The following is a 21,444-nucleotide window of genomic DNA, read 5'->3' as shown; positions in this document are numbered from 1 at the left end:
GGCCCTGAGCAATTTAGCACACCCTTTCAATGTTTTCTTTAGTTACTAGAGTATTTTAAAGCAAATCCTTGGTCATTAGCATTTGACCAATTAATACTTCAGTGCATATGTCTAAGAAATAAGGACCTAAAAAACTCTAATGCCATTATTGATGCTGAAAATTTGATCCTTGTGCCCAATACCAATCCAACAATGAGGACATGGTTTTGAGAAAAAGGAAAAAAGAAGGTTTATTGCTTTGCTTTTAGAAAAGGAGAAATACAGGGGATATCTGTCCCAAAGGCTGTGATTCTTGCATTGTATCTTTTTATAGCTTTATTAGATTTACCCTTTTGGAAACATTTATTAAGCCATATTGTCATTTAAATACACATTAAAAATATGAACACAGGAATAGAAATGATGAAACCTTCCTGGAAAAATGGGAAGGAGTCCTTGAGAACTTCACAGAAATAATACTTGAAATGAATCTTAAATGTGAACAGACAGAGAAGGACAGGCATTTCAGAGATATTTTCTATTTCAGAAATAGCATTTGGAGAGGCTCTTAAAAGCTGAATCAGGATAGGCTTCTAATACCCACCCCTTTTTTAAATCAGTGAATAATTAAGAAAAATAAGAAGGGAAACATTTGTGAGAATACCGCACAGGGTTCATTTGTTGGCTGAAGGATAGTCAAAATCAGAAGTCTGCTATGCATTTGGATACTTGAGGCAATGTTGAGGGAAGGAAATCGCTGCTAATACAGAGTTGAGGTTTAGTCTGAGTGATAATAGTTGAAGTTACAAGCATGCCATTTGATTGCTCAAGGAAAATGTTATGTAACATAAAAGAGAAAGGAACCAAAATAAAATTCTAGGGAATACCATCATTTTAAAGAAAGATAAAAATTAAAAACAAGTGGCAAAACACAGGAAAACTTCTTAGGGAGGTGTGAAGATAAGTGAGAATAGAACCCTGGAATATAAGAAAGAAGAATTCTTATCAAACAATTTTAACATGTCAGACTTTCAGAAAACTTGGAAAAATAATGCAGTCTTAAAATATCTTTCATCCATATTACCCTAAAGTAGACTTTTTTCTATAGTTTCGTTAGCAAATAGAGCTTTAAAGAAGATGGAGATCAACAACATCTAATGTTACAGAGAAAAAAATTATTTGACTTTCCAGTTAGAAGTTTAGATAGTTTAAAAAAGAATAGTTCCAGTGTAGCAATTGGGAGAGCATCAGATTGTAAGAGATCGTGATGTAATGAAAGGAAATAGAAATAGTGAGTAGAAGCCCCCTTTTCCCAGAACTTTGACTTTGAAAGTAAAGGAAAAAGGGAGCAATAATATAAGAATAATGGTTGCCTGTTGTGATTATTTCAAAGTGAGACATCCTCTCTCATCTTTTCCAAAATAGTGTATTCTCAGACTTATATCTACTTAGTTTTTGTTTTTATATTACATGTTTCTTCATTGCATAATGTGGTTATAAGGCACAGTCCTTTGGTCAGATAAGTTTTCTTTGAATTTATGATCCTTATTTGTTTTTTTGTTTCTGTTAACATCCATAAACAGAAGTAGTAGCAGTAGCAGCCGTCAAGAAAGTCCTTCAGTTCTGTCTTTTAAGGAAAATGAGAAGAAACTTTGTGGTGAAAATATGGAGAGTTCAATTGATGAACAGGTTCAGACTGCTGCAAATGATTCTTTACGAAGTGATAGTGTTCCATCTCTTCCTGATGAGAAAGGTAACTTTCTTTGCACATGAATGCATAATTGTTTGCATTGAAACTGGAAGAAAGGTAATTTTTTTTAAAAAGTGGCAAATGACTTGACTGAATTGTGTACTAGTGTTTTAAGGAAAGTAGAAGTCAAAAATGATGGGGGATATTTAACTAAGACATTTCTAAGGTGTGGCGTAGTTTCTCTTTGCTACTTACAATAAATTGAAGGAATTGTTAAGCAAAAAAGAACCAGAACTTAAGATTTAGAAAATTCTAAGCCTATCCATAAATAAAATAAAAAAAAAAAAAAAGAGAGAGAGAGAGACAGAGAGAGAAAGCATGTTTTGGTGTGGCTGGGCAGTCACTCCACAAAAGATTGCTCATGAGTTTGATTAGCCATCTCGGCAGAATCCAGAAATACAGATGGGATGTTACCTGAAGGGACATTGCCAGTTTGGACTGAAGTAGACAATATGAAACAAAGGAGGGCATTCAGATAAGCCAGTCTTCTGTGGAAGAAGTACCCTCAAAGACACACACAGAATGTTTTTACCAATTTTTTAGCATCTCAATCCGGTCAGGTTGACAACTAAATTTAACCACTGCTGGGAAAAAAGAGGTGGTCTAAGTAACTTTGGAAATGGTGTTATGATTAAAAACAGTAAGCCTAATCCAAAAGTAATAGTACATAAACCCATATTCTAGTTGGTAAACTTGTTTTTTGCAGAGATATAGGTTAATAGTTCTGTGTGTGTGTGTGTGTGTGTGTGTGTGTGTGTGTGTGTATGGTGCTGGGGATTGAACCCAGGTCCTTGTGAATGTGAGGCAAGCACTCTACCAACTGAGCTGTTTCCCCAGCCCAATTAATAGTTCTTTAACTGTGTGTTGGTGTTGAATAAATAAGTAAGTGAAGATTGGATGGTGGGAGCCAGGTTTCTCAGTGTTAAAAAGGGAAGTTACAGGTAATATAAGAAAAGGAAGACAAGCGTGAACTCTTTGGTACTGAATTTGAGTCAGAGACATCAGTATGAATTTTTGTTTACCTTGTTGGATGGATGGATAGAAAAAGCAGTTGCGCCTGTGTGTGCACACATATCCAGGTGAGTATATATGCATTATATTACGTCTCTAAGCCTGGAATTCTAAGAAGATAGTTTGTCATTTTTGCCAGTAATATTAAACTTTTTTTTTTTTTAACATCATTTTGAGTGTTTACATTTCCTTTGTGGAACATCTCATCATGGACCTTTTTTCATTTTTTTAAAGGTGTATTAGTAGTTTTCTAATTGATTTGTAAGAACTCTTTAATGAAGGAATTTTTTTTCCTAGTGTTTCTAGGTTTTTAAGAGTTTTTTTTCACGTTTGTAAGTAGTTGAATTTTATTATTCCAAGTCTATTAAGTTGCTAGTGATCAGTTCTATGAATTTATGTTGGATTGTGCCAGAAAGAGGCAAACAGGCTGTTTAAATACCTCCTGAGAGCAGTTACAATGATAAAATCTGCTTTCTTCCTAATTTTTTAGATTCAACTTCTGTTGCAACAGAATATTCTCTGAAATTTGATGAATCCATGACGGAAGATGAAATAGAAGAAAAATCTTTTCGATCTTTACTACCTTCTGAGAGTCATCGCAGATTTAACATGGAAAAGAAAAGAGGCCATCATGATGACTCTGATGAAGAAGCTTCCCCAGATAAGACCACACTGTCTTCTGCCAAGGTGTGTTTCTGTTTTCCTGTGGAGTAAATGTTTGTGGATGCATTCTCTTAAAGGTACAAGGATACATTTTATGTTTGAACTCAGTTGTCATCAATCAGAATTCTTTTCCTAAAAATCAGTTTTATGTTTTATTTTCCTTCTAAAAATCTGGCTTCCCTTTCCTTATAAAGTAGAATATAAACTTATTCATTAAAATAAGATATGGCCTCTAAGGAAATGAGTCAGTATTATTTCTATGGGTTTTTAATTGCTTTACTCTTCTACTTAGCTCCATTTAAAAATTTACATTCATTCTTCTTTCTAAATCATATCACTTCTGGAAAACAGGAACAAATTCTTACCCTATTTTGTATCCCTGGTACTGTACATGTTGTACAGTAATTATTAAGATTTATTGACTGATTAAATAGCAATGTGTTTTAATCCCTTTTATGTGCCTTTTTGAAGAATGTTTTCTTACATGGTTAGCAGCCTTGTATAATACTTTTGTGTGTGTGTGTGTGTGTGTATGTGTGTGTGTGTGTTTGTTTGGTACCAGGGATTGAACCCAAGGTGCTTAACCACTGAGCCATATCCTCAGCCCTTTTTATTTTTTATTTTGAGATAGCATCTCACTAAATTGCTGAGGGCCTTGCTAATGTGAAATACTTTTTATTTATTTATTTGTTTATTTTTGAGATGAGATCCTGCTAAGTTGCTGTGGCTCTAATTGCTGACAAATACCACTACTCTTGGCTTCATAATTTATTTATTCATTTATTTATACCTTTGTTTTATTTTTGTGTGGTGCTGAGGATCCAACCCAATGCCTCACACGTGCCAGTCAAGCAGTTTGCCACTAAGCTACAGCCCGAGCCCCATAATTTATTTTTATGAATGTGTATCTCTTATTAATGACATTAAATATCAAAATGTTTAATAGATAAAAAACTTGAAATAAACTCTCTACTTTAGGAGCTGAGCATGCCATTCTCAGGAGGACAAGATAGCTTTTCTAAATTTACTATGGAGATGGTTCGACAGTATATGAAGGAAGAGGAAATGAGGGCAGCTCACCAATCTTCACTTCTGCGTCTTCGTGAAAAGGCTTTGAAGGAGAAAACCAAAGCTGAATTAGCTTGGCTAGAACATCAAAAAAAGTAAGTTCTTTCAGTAGCATAGTTTTCATTGTTCAGTTACTTCCATAAAAAGTAAATGCTTTATGTTTTAAAATATTTTTGTTTCCTCATTTAATTTTTTTTTGTGTGTGTGTGCTTCTGGTTATTAAACCCAGGACCTTGTACATGCTAATAAGTACATGCTCTATCACTGAGCTATATCCCTAGCCTCTCCTCATTTAATTTGATATGATTAAATTAACCTAGTTTTTACAATCCAGGAATATGGCAGTAATCTTTGATTTGTGTTACTTTCAAGACATCCTTCCTACCCATATAATATTTTGTTTTCATTTCTCTTTTACAGTCTAACTGATCCTCATGTTGTTGTCCTATACTTAAGTCCTCTATAGTGTTGCAAATTGTTCAGAGTCCTCCGATCTTTAAAAGACTTAGTCTAGGGCTTACATGTATTACATAATCAGTAGAATACTTGCTGAGATATTAACTGCTGCTGCATATAACAACTGTTTTCAACTTTTGAAAATGCTAAGTTTGTGAACTTGTTAGTAACCAAGAATTCTTGAAATTATAACATGAATTTAGTCTTTGTCTCAATGAAAAATATTATTTGCAGACATCTACGAGACAAGGGAGAGGATGATAAAATGCCCCCACTCCGGAAAAAACAGCGTGGTTTGCTTTTAAGATTGCAGCAAGAGAAGGTATGTTAGGAAAAATGTCTCTTTAAAAAAATTTATCATAGGCAAATTATGTTTGCCTAATCTCTTTTTCTTATTATCACCTTAAATGGGATTTAGTTGACTCTTGCCCCTGTTATAGAGGTTGCTTGGTAGTTTACCAGATTTCTCTTACATTAAAATTGAACACAATCAAATCTGCTGCCTTTCTATAGTATGAATAGAATAATTTTCTGAAATGATTTGAATTTTAAAAATTAAGATATGTGTAAGAGTATATTTAGATCAATTTTTGAGTCATCACTTCCCTTCAGAGAGTTTCACGACATATTAATTACATATTGACAAATTTTGACTTAGTGGGATTAGAAAGGCCTTGGTTTTGAATCCTGGAGAGACAGCAAGGTAGTTTGATGATGAAGAATTCAGGGGCTGGGGATGTGGCTCAGGTAGTATCGCGCTCGCCTGGCATGTGCGAGGTGCTGGATTCGATCCTCAACACCACATTAAAAATAAAGATATTGTGTCCACCTAAAACTAAAAAATAAATATTAAAAAAAAAAAAGAATTCAGGCTCTGGAGCTGGGATGTGGCTCAGTGGTAAAATGCCTGTGGGTTCAATTCCCAGTACCTGCCCCTTCACCCCCCCCAAAAAAAAAAGAATTCATGCTCTGAAGTCAGATTACCTAGGCAAGCATTTCAGCTCTACTAATTATAGGTTTTATAACCTTGAACAAATTACTTAATTTCTGTGTCTCAGTTTCTTCATCTGTAAATTGAGAGCAATAATAGTAATATTCTTTATAGGGACATTAGGGAAGGATAGATGAGTTAATGCAGAAAATTTAGAGTAGACCTTGAAACAATGGTAAATACTCAGTGTTAGTTGCAACTATATAATCATGGTCAAGTTTAAGTAGCTCTCTGAGACTTAATTTCCTCATCTGTAGGAGTGGGGATTATACTTTCATATGGTGGTTTTGAGGATTAAATGAGGTAACATATGTAAAGTGTGTTTCACAGTACCTGGTAAGTATTTAATAGATTCTAGTTTTCTTTTCCCTTATTGATCAGGTGAGATCTACTGTGTTAGATGATATACAAACTTGTTTATTTGAGTTATATATTAGATTATTACTTAAAATAATTTTTAAAAGTAAAATTAACCACAGGAAACATAACTGATGATGTGAATTTGAAAAAATTCCGAACTTAATTAAAAAAAAAGTTATGACTTTTTAGTCTAAAACAAAGGTTTGTTTGTTTGTTTTAAGGTATGATTTTTTAAAAAAATATTTATTAGGTGTAGATGGACACAACACAATGCCTTTATTTTTATGTGGTGCTGAGGATCGAACCCGGGTCCTGCCCATGCTAGGCGAGTGCTCTATCGCTGAGCCACAATCCCAGCCCCTAAAACAAAGGTTTTAAAGTAAATAAGATTTGTCTTAGTTAAAATTGGTGACTTACTTTCTATACTATTGCAATATAGTAGCTTTCAGTTTGTAAAGTAGAAGAAAAATACATTTGTAAATATGTTCTCTCATTCTGTAGTATTTCTTTTCACTTTAATAGCATCCTTTGAAGCACAATCAAATTAATTTCAATATAATATTTCATTGCATGCTTATTGATGGCACATTTTTTTTGGGTTTTGTTAGTTTGAAAGTGTATTAGTTTTATCATTTTTAAAGGATATTTTGTAGAATTATTTCAACACTTTTAAAGATCACTTTCCCGTGTTTATCACTTTTCATTGTTTTTGTGGAGAAGTCAGTTGTCTTAAGTGTTGCTTTTTGTAGGCTTCTTTTTAAGATTTTTTAAAAATTATCTTTGGTTTTTTAATACTTTTACTATAAGGTGTCTAGGTATGGTTTCCTTTGTAATAATCCTATATAGGTTTGCTGAACTTCTCAATCTGTTGGTTGGATTATTTTATTAGTTTTTAAAAAACTACTTCTTTGTATTTTGCTTCTGCCCCCTCTTTCTATCATTTCCTTCTGGGAATCCATTTAGACATATGTTAGACCTTTTTGCTATGTACCACATCTCTCTTCTGTTCTCTCTTGTTTTGATTTCATTTTCTTAAAACAAAAAACACTGTGCCTCAGTTTGGAAAAAAATTTTTTAAAAGTTTTTTTTAGTTGTAGATGGACACATTGCCTTTATTTATTTTTATGTAGTGCTGAGGATTGAACCCAGTGCCTCACATGTGCCAGGCAAGTGCGCTACCACTGAGTCACAACCTTAGCCTTTGGAAAAATTTTTATTGACCTATTGGATTCTCAGTGTGTCTTCTACTTCAGCTATTAAACAAACTGTATTGTTAACTCTACTAAATAAGTTGTTAATTTTATTATTTTAGTCCTATAATTCCCATTTTTTTAAAAAAAATTCTTTGTTGTAATATACCTTTCCATCCTTTTTTTTCCTATATGTATTTTATCTTCCTTGTCGGCTGTTTTATTTTTTTTTGTTGAGTGCTGGATGCTATGGATAAATAATTACAAAGACTTCAGTTGATGTTCTCTCACCCTAGAGAAGATTCCTCCTTTCTTTTGCTCTACAGTTAGTTATCAGCTATTTGTCTTAACCCAGGCTAAGGACTGCACTGGGTTAAGGTAGGGTTGCAGAGTTGTTAAGCTCCAGTCTACCTCTGCTTTGCCCTGTTGTCCCTGGATTGTGGCCCTCCAGGGATTTCACTCAAAAACTAGGTAAACCTATTTTTCTCAGCAGTAGACACTGTAAGGATTTCTTCTCAGAGGTTTTTGGCTTGGTTCCTTAACTTTCTGTCTGTGCTGCTTCAGAATTTGACAGATGTTCAGAAGAATGTGAGTTTGAGGCCTCTTAAGTCTCCATTTTTGTTACTTCAACTCTGTAGTTGGTAGAATTATTAATTAGTAAAACCTTTTTTTTTTTTAAGGTATCAGTGTTTGAATTCCGGGCTCTTGGCCACTGAGCCACTTCCCCAGCCCTATTTTGTGTTTATTTAGAGACAGGGTCTCACTGAGCTGCTTAGCGCCTCACTGTTACTGAGGCTGGCTTTGAAATCCTCCTGTCTCAGCTTCCCAAACTGCTGGGATTACAGGCGTGCACCACCACACCCAGCTAGTGTAGCTATTATAAAGGTTACTTAAGGTTACTTAAGGTTTACTTAAGGACATGTAGAATATATGATTCAGCAGTTCTGCCTTGGTATATATCCTTAAAATATTCTTTAATCCAAGAAGCTTTTCAAATGTACAGGGGAAAACAAACATCATCAGTAAGAGAATACATGAATCAAAGCACGTATCTACAAAAAATGTTTAATATTGTAAGAAAATGAATGCATTAGGTATCAGCACTATCCAATAGAGACTTCTATACCTGTACATGCAATATGTACATGTAGCTAACTAACAGCTATCATTGGACACTTTAGCATTAGATCCTCATTACCAGAATTATAATGTTGTGTTTATAGAAGGGCAGTATACAAATAATATGTTCAGTATTATACTATTCATGGAAATATTTTAAAGTAACCAATTAGTAATGTAATATATATAGTCTGTAGAATGCTCATACATCAAAAGTATAAATAGACATGTAGCAGTGATATACTTATGCAGAAAATCCTAAGAAAGAAGAGATTGCAGTGGAATTTGGTTAATTTATGTGTAGTGATTTAGTTTTGAAACAGATTAAATATTAATGTTTGAATGACTGATTTTCATGTTTATAATACTTTTTAATAGCTTAAAGAGTAAATTTGCCAAAAAATATTCTTTTTTTTTTTTTTTTTATTGTTGGTCGTTCAAAACATTACATAGTTCCTCATACATCATATTTCACAGTTTGATTCAAATGAGTTATGAACTCCCAATTTTATCCCGTATACAGATTGCTGCATCACATCAGTTACCCTTCCATTGATTGACATATTGCCTTTCTAGTGTCTGATGTATTCTGCTGTCTATATTATTCTCTACTATCCCCCCTCCCCTCCCCTCCCCTCCCCTTTTCTCTCTCTACCCCTTCTACTGTAAATCACTTCTTCCATTTGAATTATCTTGTCTTACCCCTCCTTTCCTCTTATATGTCATTTTGTATAACCCTGAGGATCGCCTTCCATTTCCATGCGATTCCCCTTCTCGTTTCCTTTCCCTCCCACCTCTCAACCCTGTTAATGAAAATCTTCGTCTCAAGCTCTTCGTCCCTACCCTGTCCTTGTTTCCTCCCCTTATATCAGAGGAGTCATTTGGTATTTGTTTTTTAAAGATTGACTAGCTTCACTTAGCATAATCTGCTCTAATGCCATCCATTTCCCTCCAAATTCTATGATTTTGTCATTTTTAAATGCAGAGTAATACTCCATTGTGTATAAATGCCACATTTTTTTAATCCATTCATCTATTGAAGGGCATCTAGGCTGATTCCACAATCTTGCTATCGTGAATTGTGCTGCTATGAACATCGATGTAGCAGTGTCCCTGTAGCATGCTCTTATTAGGTCTTTAGGGAATAGACCGAGAAGGGGAATAGCTGGGTCAAATGGTGGTTCCATTCCCAGCTTTCCAAGAAATCTCCATACTGCTTTCCAAATTGGCTGCACCAATTTGCAGTCCCACCAGCAATGAACAAGAGTGCCCTTTTCCCCACATCCTCTCCAGCACTTATTGTTGTTTGACTTCCTAATGGCTGCCAATCTTACTGGAGTGAGATGGTATCTTAGGGTAGTTTTGATTTGCATTTCTCTGACTGCTAGCGATGGTGAGCATTTTTTCATGTACTTATTGATTGATTGTATGTCCTCTTCTGAGAAGTGTCTGTTCAGGTCCTTTGCCCATTTATTGATTGGGTTACTTGTTGTCTTATTGTCTAATTTTTTGAGTTCTTTATATATTCTAGTTATTAGGGCTCTATCTGAAGTGTGTGGAGTAAAGATTTGTTCCCAGGATGTAGGCTCCCTGTTTATCTCTCTTATTGTTTCTTTTGCTGAGAAAAAACTTTTTAGTTTGAGTAAGTCCCATTTGTTGATTCTAGTTGTTAACTCTTGCGCTATGGGTGTCCTATTGAGGAATTTGGAGCCTGCTCCCACAGTATGTAGATCATAACCAACTTTTTCTTCTATCAGATGCCGTGTCTCTGATTTAATATCAAGCTCCTTGATCCATTTTGAGTTAACTTTTGTGCAAGGCGAGAGATAGGGATTCAGATTCATTTTGATGCAAATGGATTTCCAGTTTTCCCAGCACCATTTGTTGAAGATGCTATCCTTCCTCCATTGCATGCTTTTAGCCCCTTTATCAAATATAAGATAGTTGTAGTTTTGTGGCTTGGTTACTGTGTCCTCTATTCTATACCATTGGTCCACCCGCCTGTTTTGGTACCAGTACCATGCTGTTTTCGTTACTATTGCTCTGTAGTATAGTTTGAAGTCTGGTATCGCTATACCGCCTGATTCACACTTCCTGCTTAGTATTGTTTTTGCTATTCTGGGTCTTTTATTATTCCATATGAATTTCATGATTCTTTTATCTATTTCTACAAGAAATGCAGCTGGGATTTTGATTGGCATTGCATTGAACTTATAGAGAACTTTTGGTAATATCGCCATTTTGATGATGTTGGATCTGCCTATCCATGAGCAGGGTATATTTTTCCATCTTCTAAGGTCTTCTTCTATGTCTTTCTTTAGGGTTTTGTAATTTTCATTGTATAAATCTTTCACCTCTTTTGTTAGGTTGATTCCCAAGTATTTTATTTTTTTGGGGGATATTGTGAATGGAGTAGTTGTCCTCATTTCCGTTTCAGAGGATTTGTCGCTGATATACAGGAATGCCTTTGATTTATGCGTGTTGATTTTATATCCTGCCACTTTGCTGAATTCATTTATTAGCTCTAATAGCTTCTCTGTAGACCCTTTTGGGTCTGCTAGGTATAGAATCATATCATCTGCAAATAGTGATAATTTAAGTTCTTCTTTTCCAATTTTTATCCCTTTAATTTCTTTCGTCTGTCTAATTGCTCTTGCCAGTGTTTCGAGGACTATGTTGAACAGAAGTGGTGAGAGAGGGCATCCCTGTCTTGTACCAGATCTTAGAGGGAATGCCTTCAATTTTTCTCCATTCAGAATGATGCTGGCCTGTGGCTTATCATATATTGCTTTTACAATGTTGAGGTATGATCCTGTTATCCCTAATTTTTCTAGAGTTTTGAACATAAAGGGATGCTGTACTTTGTCGAATGCTTTTTCTGCGTCTATCGAGACTATCATATGGTTCTTATTTTTTAGTCTATTGATGTGGTGGATAACATTTATTGATTTCCGTATATTGAACCAGCCTTGCATCCCATGGATGAATCCTATTTGATCATGGTGTATAATTTTTTTGATATGTATTTGAATCCGGTTCGCCAGAATTTTATTGAGAATTTTTGCGTCAAGGTTCATTAGAGATATTGGTCTGTAGTTTTCTTTCTTTGAAGTGTCTTTGTCTGGTTTTGGAATCAGGGTGATGTTGGCCTTGTAGAATGAATTTAGAAGTTCTCCCTCTTTTTCTATTTCCTGAAATAGCTTGAAAAGTATTGGTGTTAGTTCCTCTTTAAAGGTTTTGTAAAACTCTGCTGTATACCCATCCGGTCCTGGGCTTTTCTTAGTTGGTAGTCTTTTGATGGTTTCTTCTATTTCTTCTATTGTTATTGGTCTGTTTAGGTTGTCTATATCCTCCTGGTTCAATCTGGGCAGATCGTAAGACTTAAGGAATTTATCTATGCCTTCACTATCTTCTATTTTATTGGAGTATAAGGCTTCAAAATAGTCTCTGATTATCTTCTGTATTTCTGAAGTGTCTGTTGTGATATTGCCTTTTTCATCCCGTATGCTAGTAATCTGGGTTCTCTCTCTTCTTCTCTTCGTTAGCATGGCTAAGGGTCTGTCAATTTTATTTATTTTTTCAAAGAACCAGCTTTTAGTTTTGTCAATTTTTTCAATTGTTTCTTTTGTTTCAATTTCATTAATTTCAGCTCTGATTTTGATTATTTCTTGCCTTCTACTTCTTTTGCTGTTGTTTTGCTCCTCTTTTTCTAGGATTTTGAGATGAAGTATGAGATCATTTATTTGTTGTTTTTTTCTTTTTTTGAGGAATGAACTCCAAGCAATGAATTTTCCTCTTAGGACTGCTTTCAATGTGTCCCATAGATTCCGATATGTTGTGTCCGTGTTTTCATTTAACTCTAGGAATTTTTTAATTTCCTCCTTGATGTCTTCAATAACCCATATGTCACTCAGCAACCTGTTGTTCATTCTCCAAGTGATGTTTGATTTTTCCTTTCTTCTTTTATCATTGATTTTTCAGTTTCATTCCATTATGATCAGATAAGATGCATGGTATTATCTCTACCCCTTTATATTGTCTAAGAGTTGCCCTGTGACATAATATATGGTCTATTTTTGAGAAGGTTCCATGTGCTGCTGAAAAAAAAGTGTAACTACTTGATGTTGGGTGGTAAAGTCTATATATGTCAATTAAGTCTAGGTTATTAATTGTGTTGTTGAGTTCTATAGTTTCCTTGTTTAACTTTTGTTTGGAAGATCTGTCCAGTGGTGAGAGAGGTGTGTTGAAGTCTCCCATGATGATTGTATGGTGGTCTATCAGACTCTTGAACTTGAGAAGAGTTTGCTTGATGAACACCGCTGCACCATTATTTGGGGCATATATATTTATGATTGTTATGTCTTGTTGGTTTATGGTTCCCTTGAGCAGTATGAAGTGTCCTTCTTTATCCCTTTTGATTAGCTTTGGCTTGAAATCTATTTTATTAGATATGAGTATGGACACGCCTGCTTGTTTCCGCTGTCCATATGAGTGGTATGATTTTTCCCAACCTTTCACCTTCAGTCTATGGATATCTTTTTCTATCAGATGCGTCTCCTGTAGACAGCATATTGTTGGGTCTTGTTTTGTGATCCATTCTACTAGCCTGTGTCTCTTAATTGGTGAGTTTAAGCCATTGACATTTAGGGTTATTATTGAGATATGGTTTGTACTTCTATCCATATTTGTTTGTTGATGTTACTAAACCTGATTTGTTATCCTCTTTGACTACTTTCCCCCCTTTACTGTCCTACCTCCCATTGTTGGTTTTCAATGTTATTTTCCATTTCCTCTTCCTGCAATGTTTTGCCAAGGATTTTTTGAAGAGATGGTTTTCTAGCTGCGAATTCTTTTAACTTTTGTTTATCATGGAAGGTTTTAATTTCATCTTCTAACCTGAAGCTTAATTTTGCCGGATACACGATTCTTGGTTGGAACCCATTTTCTTTCAGTGTTTGAAATATGTTATTCCAGGATCTTCTAGCTTTCAGAGTCTGTGTTGAGAGATCAGCTGTTATCCTGATTGGTTTACCCCTAAATGTAATCTGCTTCCTTTCCCTTGTAGCTTTTAAAATTCTTTCCTTATTCTGTATGTTGGACATCTTCATTATAATGTGTCTAGGTGTGGATCTCTTATGGTTTTGTACATTCGGCGTCCTGTAGGCTTCTAGGATTTGGGATTCTGTCTCATTCTTCAAGTCTGGGAAGTTTTCTCGTATTATTTCATTGAATAGGCTGTGTATTCCTCTGGTTTGGAGCTCTGTGCCTTCCTGTATCCCAATGACTCTTAAATTTGGTCTTTTGATATTGTCCCATATTTCTTGGATGTTCTGTTCATGGTTTCTTAGCAGACTTGCTGAGCTGTCTATGTTCTTTTCCAGTTGAAATACTTTGTCTTCATTGTCTGATGTTCTCTCTTCTAAGTGATCTACTCTGCTGGTAGTATTCTCAATTGAGTTTTTAAGTTGGTTTATTTTTTCCTGCAATTCTAGTATTTCTATTTGTTTGTTTTTTATTTCCTCTATCTCCCTGTGAAATTGATCTTTTACTTCCTGGATTTGTTTGTCAATGTGATCTTTCATTATCTGATTTTGCTGTCTCATGTCTTCCTTGAGACTCCAGATCATCTGAAGCATGTATATCCTGATCTCTCTATCTGACATTCCATCTGTTGCACCTATTACCTCTTCTAAAGTTGAGTTGACCTGCATTGCCTGTGGTCCTTTCTTTCCTTGTCTTTTCATACTGCTGGCGTTTCTTTCTGCTTGGTGAAACTGTTGTGTTTTGAAATTTTCCCTCTATTTATTTATATTGCTCTTGTATAGTTGAATAATCACCCTTGCAGGGCATGTAGTGGCTGTGATCCTCCTCCAATTGGTGTGATCCGTCTACCACGCTGGGAGGCCCTAGGTCTGCTCTGCTGGTCGGTCAAAGGTCCGCCTACCCAGCAGGCACGAGGGGCACCTCTATCACTCCGCAGGTTGCTGGGCCTAACCTCCCGATGGGTCAAAGGTTCGCTTAGCTTGCAGGGGGCTGCTCCCGGAGCGAGAGCTAGGCCTCCCGGGGGAGCCCGGATGGTGGAGGCCGACTGCCGGTTCAGGCGGGGTGGGCCAAGCCGCACTGGGTGCCGGCGGCTTGCAAACGTGGCTGGTATCAGCAGGACTTAACTCCTGCACCCGCTGCGGGGGCACCTTTATCGCCGAGTAGCTGCGGTCGCGTGGTTGGGACCCGGGCGGGTGGGGCCGCTTCTCCCAGGGCGAGAGCTGGGCCTCCCGGGGGAGCCCGTATGGCGGAGGACTGCCGGTTCAGGCGGGGCGGGCCAAGCCGCTCCGGGATCCCGCGGGTTGCAAAGGTGGCTGGCGTCTGCAGGACTTAACTTCTGCACCCGCTGCCGGTTCCGGCGGGGCGGGCCAAGCCGCTCAGGGTTCCCGCTGGTTGCAAAGGCGGTTGGCGTCCGCAGGACTTAACTTCTGCACCCGCCGCCGGTTCGGGCGGGGCGGGCCAAGCCGCTCAGGGTTCCCGCGAGTTGCAAAGGTGGCTGGCGTCTGCAGGACTTAACTTCTGCACCCGCCACGTGGGCACCTTTATTGTCGAGTAGCTGTGGCTGCCTGGTTAGGAACCGGGCGGGTGGGGCCGCTTTTCCCTGGGCGAGAGCTAGGCCTCCCGGGGGAGCCCGTATGGTGGAGGACTGCCGGTTCGGGCAGGGCTGGCCAAGCCGCTCAGGGATCCCGCGGGTTGCAAAGGCGGTTGGCGTCTGCAGGACTTAACTTCTGCACCCGCCGCTGGTTCGGGCGGGGCGGGCTAAGCCGCTCAGGGATCCCGCGGGTTGCAAAGGCGGCTGGCGTCTGCAGGACTTAACTTCTGCACCCGCCACGTGGGCACCTTTATTGCCGAGTAGCTGTGGCTGCCTGGTTAGGAACCGGGCGGGTGGGGTCGCTTTTCCCAGGGCGAGAGCTAGGCCTCCCGGGGGAGCCCGTATGGTGGAGGACTGCCGGTTCAGGCGGGGCGGGCCAAGCCGCTCAGGGATCCCGCGGGTTGCAAAGGCGGTTGGCGTCTGCAGGACTTAACTTCTGCACCCGCCGCCGGTTCAGGCGGGGAGGGCCAAGCCGCTCAGGGTTCCCGCGGGTTGCAAAGGCGGCTGGCGTCTGCAGGACTTAACTTCTGCACCCGCCACGTGGGCACCTTTATTGCCTAGTAGCTGTGGCTGCCTGGTTAGGAACCGGGCGGGTGGGGCCGCTTTTCCCAGGGCGAGAGCTAGGCCTCCCGGGGGAGCCTGTATGTCGGAGGACTGCCGGTTCCGGCGGGGCGGGCCAAGCCGCTCAGGGATCCCGCGGGTTGCAAAGGTGGCTGGCGTCTGCAGGACTTAACTTCTGCACCCACCACGAGGGCACCTTTATCTCCAAGTAGCTGAGGCCACCTGGTTAGAAACCGGGCGGGTGGGGCCGCTTCTCCCAGGGTGAGAGCTAGGCCTCCAGGGGGAGCCGCCTGCCGGAGCGATGGTTGGGGGACTAGACCTCTGTGCCCGCGTGGCCTTCCAAGATCCACTTCTCTGGGGCAACCTGTCACTTCGAGTAAACCTACCAGTTCACGGCAGCTCTCCTCTTAAGGAAGTTATGCTAGAAGTTCCTCCGTAGCTAGGCTGCAGCTGTTTCGATGAGTCTTTCATATCCCGTTAAAGTGGAGACGTTGGAGTCGCTGCTTCCTCGCCGGCCGCCATGTTGGATCCCCGCGAATTATCTTTTTAACCAAAAAATATTCTTTAATCCAAGTGGTTGCTGCTGGAAAGTTGCTGTATAGAGTATAAAGTATGAGAGTGTAAGAATATATGTATTAAGATGTTTGTTTCTGTTGTAGCAGTACAAATTATTTTATCTGGTAGTGAGATAGCTATAAGCAGTTTGTCACAACTCTCTGAAAAATAGAACAAATTATTCTTTTTTCCTCCAGGTGACATTCACATAATATAAAATAGCCATTTAAATTATGCAAATAATTTCACTTATACAAGTCACCATTTCAGAGTAAACAATTCACTTGTACAACCTTATGACCTGTTTTCAGGAGATATGTTAGCTTTCTGTTACCATAACAAGTACCTAACGTAAATCACCTTAATAAGAAAAAAGGGTTTTTTTGGGTTCATAATTTCAGAGGTTTCGGTTTGGCCCTGTTGCCTTTGGGTCTTTGATAATGGAGTTCATCTTAAGAAAAGGAAACTATTACTTCACAGTGACCAAGAAACAGAAAGAGAGAGATGAAGGAACTGGAGTTCAAATATCCCCCTCAAAGGCATGCTCCTAGTGACCTAACTTCCTCCTCCTAGGCCCCACCTCTTAAATGTTCCACTACTTCTCAGTAGTGCCACAAGCTGGTGGCCAAAACTTTAACATGTAGACCTTTGAAAGACACCTATCCCAACTATAACAGAAAGGAAACAAACATTTTCCTCCTAGAATACCCTATAAAAATATAGATTTTTTTCTAGGCTCAAATTGGGTGAATTTATGTATTGGTTGGTTCAGAATCTCAGAACTGTTTTCATAATGGTACTACTAGGGGACTGTGAATATGCAGTTCAGTGATATAGTACTTACCTGTCATATGCAAAGCCCTGGGTTCAATCCCTAGTAATGGGCTGGGGGGTGCCAGGGAGGAGAACTAGAATATGAACTTGTCCATTTCACTGTGTCAACATTTTGAACAAATGATGCAAAAACAAGTCTGAGTAGAACTGCTGGTGCTTTAGCATAACTCAGGGCACCAGATTGTTCGGTGATTGTTATGTTCTTCATTGCCACACACTTGCAGTTTGAAAAGTAAGTTTTGCAGACCAGGCCAGTGGCCCAAGCTTGTAATCCCAGCAATTCAGGAGGCTGAGGCGGTTTGGCGAGACCCTATTTTCAAAATTTAAAATAAAATAAAAAGGGCTAAGAGATACCTCAGTATAGAGCACAAGTTATGCTTAATAATGTCCTGATTTAGGTAGTAAAATATATTTATTCTATTATTTTTAAAAAAATTTTTTTTGTAGTTGTAGATGGAAAGAATGTCTTTTATTTGTTTATTTTGATGTGGTGCTGAGGATCAAACCCAGTGCTTCATGCACGCTAGGCAGGCGCTCTGCCACCTAGCCCCAGCCCCAGCCCTTATCTTGATTTTGAGGACAAGTCTATTTCATATTCTATGTTCTGTGTGACAGAAATGGCAAAACCATGATTTAGATTTAGTCACATATGCTAGATACTAGAGTACAGTAATTAACTCAAGGAAAAGTATTTATGCACTTGTTTGAATTTCAAGTTTAGCTGTATTTTTCCCCTGAAATGCCATTTTTACTCATGATTCACCAGCAGATTGCTCATTCAGATTTAGTTATTTGACAGTATTTTCTTAAAAATGAACCAAGTGTGCCTGATTACTTCAAAGAAAACAACTTGGAATATATGTTACCAATGATAATATGCAAGCTTTAAAAGAAAGTCAAAACCATGAAACATTTTTATATGTTACCCAATATTAAATTGTTTTTCTTTTGAGTTTAATGGTGATATTAATTAATCTGATTTTTAAGGAAATATGCCAACCTTTAGAAAATCTGCATAATGCAGTGAACAGATTTTCCAATTGACCAACGCTTGATGTTAAAAAATCAAGCCAGACAATAAACAGATTTGCAAAAACCTGAATGTCATTTTTTTCACTAATTTTTTTTGTTGTTGTTGTAGAAAATGTAGTTACTGTCTTTAAAATCATATAAAGTTGTTATGTACTCATTGGAATGGAAAAGAGAAAATATCTTTAGTATTATAAAATTAGTTTTACCCTGAAGGGGTCTCAGGGAGCATCTGCTCCAGAGAAGTTCATAAATTTCCCCCCAAGGAAACAAAAAATGTAAGACTGTTCATTGCATCATTATTTGTAATAGTAAAATAATAAAAACAACTTTAAAATCCAACCATATAGGTAATAGAAAATGAAATGTATATTCCTCCAGCATGATTTCATACAGTATTATTAGAAGGTGTGAATTAGCATGGAGGGATAGCAAAAGTAATATCTGACTTTGGGCTGTGACTCGGTGGTAGAGTGCTTCCTTGCCTAGAATGTGAGAGACCTGAATTTGATCTCTAGCACCAGGAAAAAAAAAAAAAACAACAAGCAAACAAAAATGCTATCTAGTAAATACGTACACAAGAGATTATTTGTAAAATATTTTAAAACCTACAAACAAATGGAATATGTTTCTTAGTAAATAAACATAAATATTTTTAGAAGAATTTAAAAAAGAATGTGATTGAAGAATACATACCAAACTTATGTGGATAATGGTTACCTCCAAAGGAGTTGTAGCATGATATTATAGTTTTCTCTGCAATATTTTATTTGTTTACAAATTTTACAAGTTAGTAATATATTTCTGTACAAATTTTAAAAGTAGGAGAAAATATGAATATTAACAATTATTAATTTGGAATTTTGTAAATGTGAATCTTTATTATGTACTTTGCTGTGTTTTCAGATGGTTTCAAAAAAACTTTCAAACATGATTAAACTAATAAGTAAAAAATTTAGTGTCTTGGGGCTGGGGATGTGGCTCAAGCTGTAGCGCGCTCGCCTGGCATGTGTGCGGCCCGGGTTCGATCCTCAGCACCACATACCAACAAAGATGTTGTGTCCGCCAACTAAAAAATAAATATTAAAAATTCTCTCTGTCTCTCTCCTCTCTCACTCTCTCTTTAAAAAAAAAAAAATTTAGTGTCTTGTTAGGTCTACTTCATTGATAAGAAGACAGATTTAAATAAATTTTGAAAAACAAGGACAGGTAAATTTAAACAGGTATAAGCAGTGAAGTATGGCAATTTTTGCCTGTTTTATTAACAGCCAAAGTTAGATGAAGAGAGATTAGTGTAATGTAGTCTTAAATGTTTCTGATGACATTGTAAGTGGGAACAGTTCTTTTTTTTTTAATATATTTTTAGTTGTCAGTGCACCTTTGTTTTATTTATATGTAGTGCTAAGAATAAAACCTAGTGCCTCACACATGCTAGGCAAGCACTGTACCACTGAGCCATAATCCCAGCCTATAATTTTTTTTGAAAGCAAAGGTCCATAAAATGATTCATCATCTTTGATTTGTTTATCCTATTTCTATGACTCTCTTCTAAAGAACTATTCCTTAGTATGAAACAGTTGTATTATTAAAGCATTATTTTGAATAGTGAAAAATTGTAAGGGTCTAAGCGTGTAGCATTAGAATAATGGTTGCATTATGGGGCTAGAGTTGTGGATAATAATGGTTACATTATGGGGCTGGAGTTGTGACTTAGCGGTAGAGTGCTCGCCTTGCACGTGCAAGGCCCTGGGTTTGGTCCTCAGTACCACATAAAAATAAATAAAATAAAGTTATTGTGTATAAACAACTACAAAAAAATAAATATTAAAAAAGGAATAATGTTTACATTACTTAGTTTAGTCGATATGCATTTGTTAAACACAGGTAGATGTAAAGGCCATGTACTTTTATGGAGAAGTGTGAAAGGTATGTTAAGTTTAAGAAGGACTATGAAATTATCATTGTGTTTTAATTAATAATCATTTAAATTAAGGAATCACGTTAAATTATTTAGCAATGAGTTTCTGTGAGACTCACTACTTTGAAGTTTTTCAGTGTTATTATGTTTACCTAGAAATTCTATATATGTTTATTGTAATATATATGATTGGATTTTTCTTTTTAAAATATTACTTTGGATTTGTCTCCTTCAAATCTCAATTCCTCTCCTAACTCTTTAAACTTTTAGGCAGAAATTAAACGTCTTCAAGAAGCCAACAAGGCAGCTCGAAAGGAAAGGCAGCTGATCCTTAAGCAGCAGGAGGAGATAGAAAGGATCCGACAGACCACCATAAAATTGCAGGAGAAGTTGAAGTCTGCAGGGGAGAGTAAATTGGTAAGTTACTTGAAATTATTATTAGTTAGTTTGTGATCTTTCCCATGTTGCTTGCCAGTGGCTTACTCCACCTCATGTTGAAATAGTGTAATATAATAACAAACTAGGATAAAGTTCTATGTATGTGTCTTTATGTTTAATGAGAATCTCCTCCCACCCCATGAAATATTCATGTTTTGAAAGGGCCACATGGTTCTGATATTAGATTAAAATGTTTTCTGTGGAGAACAGTGACTGAGATTGGGGGTCTTTGATGACCTTGTGGCTGTGGCTTGTTTGATGCCTGGAAATGTTTCTGTGCAAGGACATAGGATGCCTAGGTGCCATTTTAATGCCCTGTATGAGGAGGCTCTGTGGTAGAGTCTTATCAGCTTTGATCTTGATCACAGGCACATAGCTTCCAGGGATAAAGGAATGCTAGACAACCACAGTGTTTCACCAGCTCTGCTACTCCTGAGCCTGCCCACTTAACACTGCACACAGCAACTATGGATTACAACTGTGGAAAAGCTGCATAGATGTTTATAGTTTTGTAACTTTCTAAGTACAAAAAAATAATGCTTACGTAGTCTTTAACCCGATAATAAGATGTATATAAATAAAGCTGGTGTTAACTCTTTAGATCTGCTTCTCCATCAGAGAGCAGCACTCTGCCTGATCCCAGCTATTTTATCTTCACAAACTGTGTTAGTCTTTATTTTCTTACCCCCCCCCCCATTGCCCCTCACAGAAACTTAGAGTTTGGCTGCACTGGACGTGGCAGTTTTCCATTTATGAACAAATTTGGGACAGAAAGCTCTAGATTTGCTCATCAATCCAAATACATTCCTCAGAATTAATAAGAGACCATTTTGTTCTTTTTTTGCTATTTATGTTAGCTATCTGGCTTTAATATTATAATGATGTAAG

At 37.5% G+C, this 21,444-nt stretch overlaps 1 protein-coding gene across 1 annotated transcript in view; it reads left to right on the top strand.

The window, feature by feature from the left end:
- Positions 1–21,444, top strand: part of Cep350 (centrosomal protein 350) — a 165,887-nt gene that overhangs the window by 84,380 nt on the left and 60,063 nt on the right. The window contains exons 22-26 of the mRNA XM_077803041.1: positions 1,563–1,732; positions 3,231–3,427; positions 4,382–4,566; positions 5,162–5,249; positions 20,389–20,535. Coding sequence (XP_077659167.1) covers positions 1,563–1,732; positions 3,231–3,427; positions 4,382–4,566; positions 5,162–5,249; positions 20,389–20,535 — 787 coding nt within the window. The remainder of the gene's footprint in view (positions 1–1,562; positions 1,733–3,230; positions 3,428–4,381; positions 4,567–5,161; positions 5,250–20,388; positions 20,536–21,444) is intronic.

This window comes from Urocitellus parryii, chromosome 9 (assembly GCF_045843805.1).
Source record: "Urocitellus parryii isolate mUroPar1 chromosome 9, mUroPar1.hap1, whole genome shotgun sequence".
NCBI classification, from domain to species: domain Eukaryota; kingdom Metazoa; phylum Chordata; class Mammalia; order Rodentia; family Sciuridae; genus Urocitellus; species Urocitellus parryii.
Note: the sequence above shows the minus strand (reverse complement) of the source record. Positions and strands in the feature narration are given on the sequence as shown.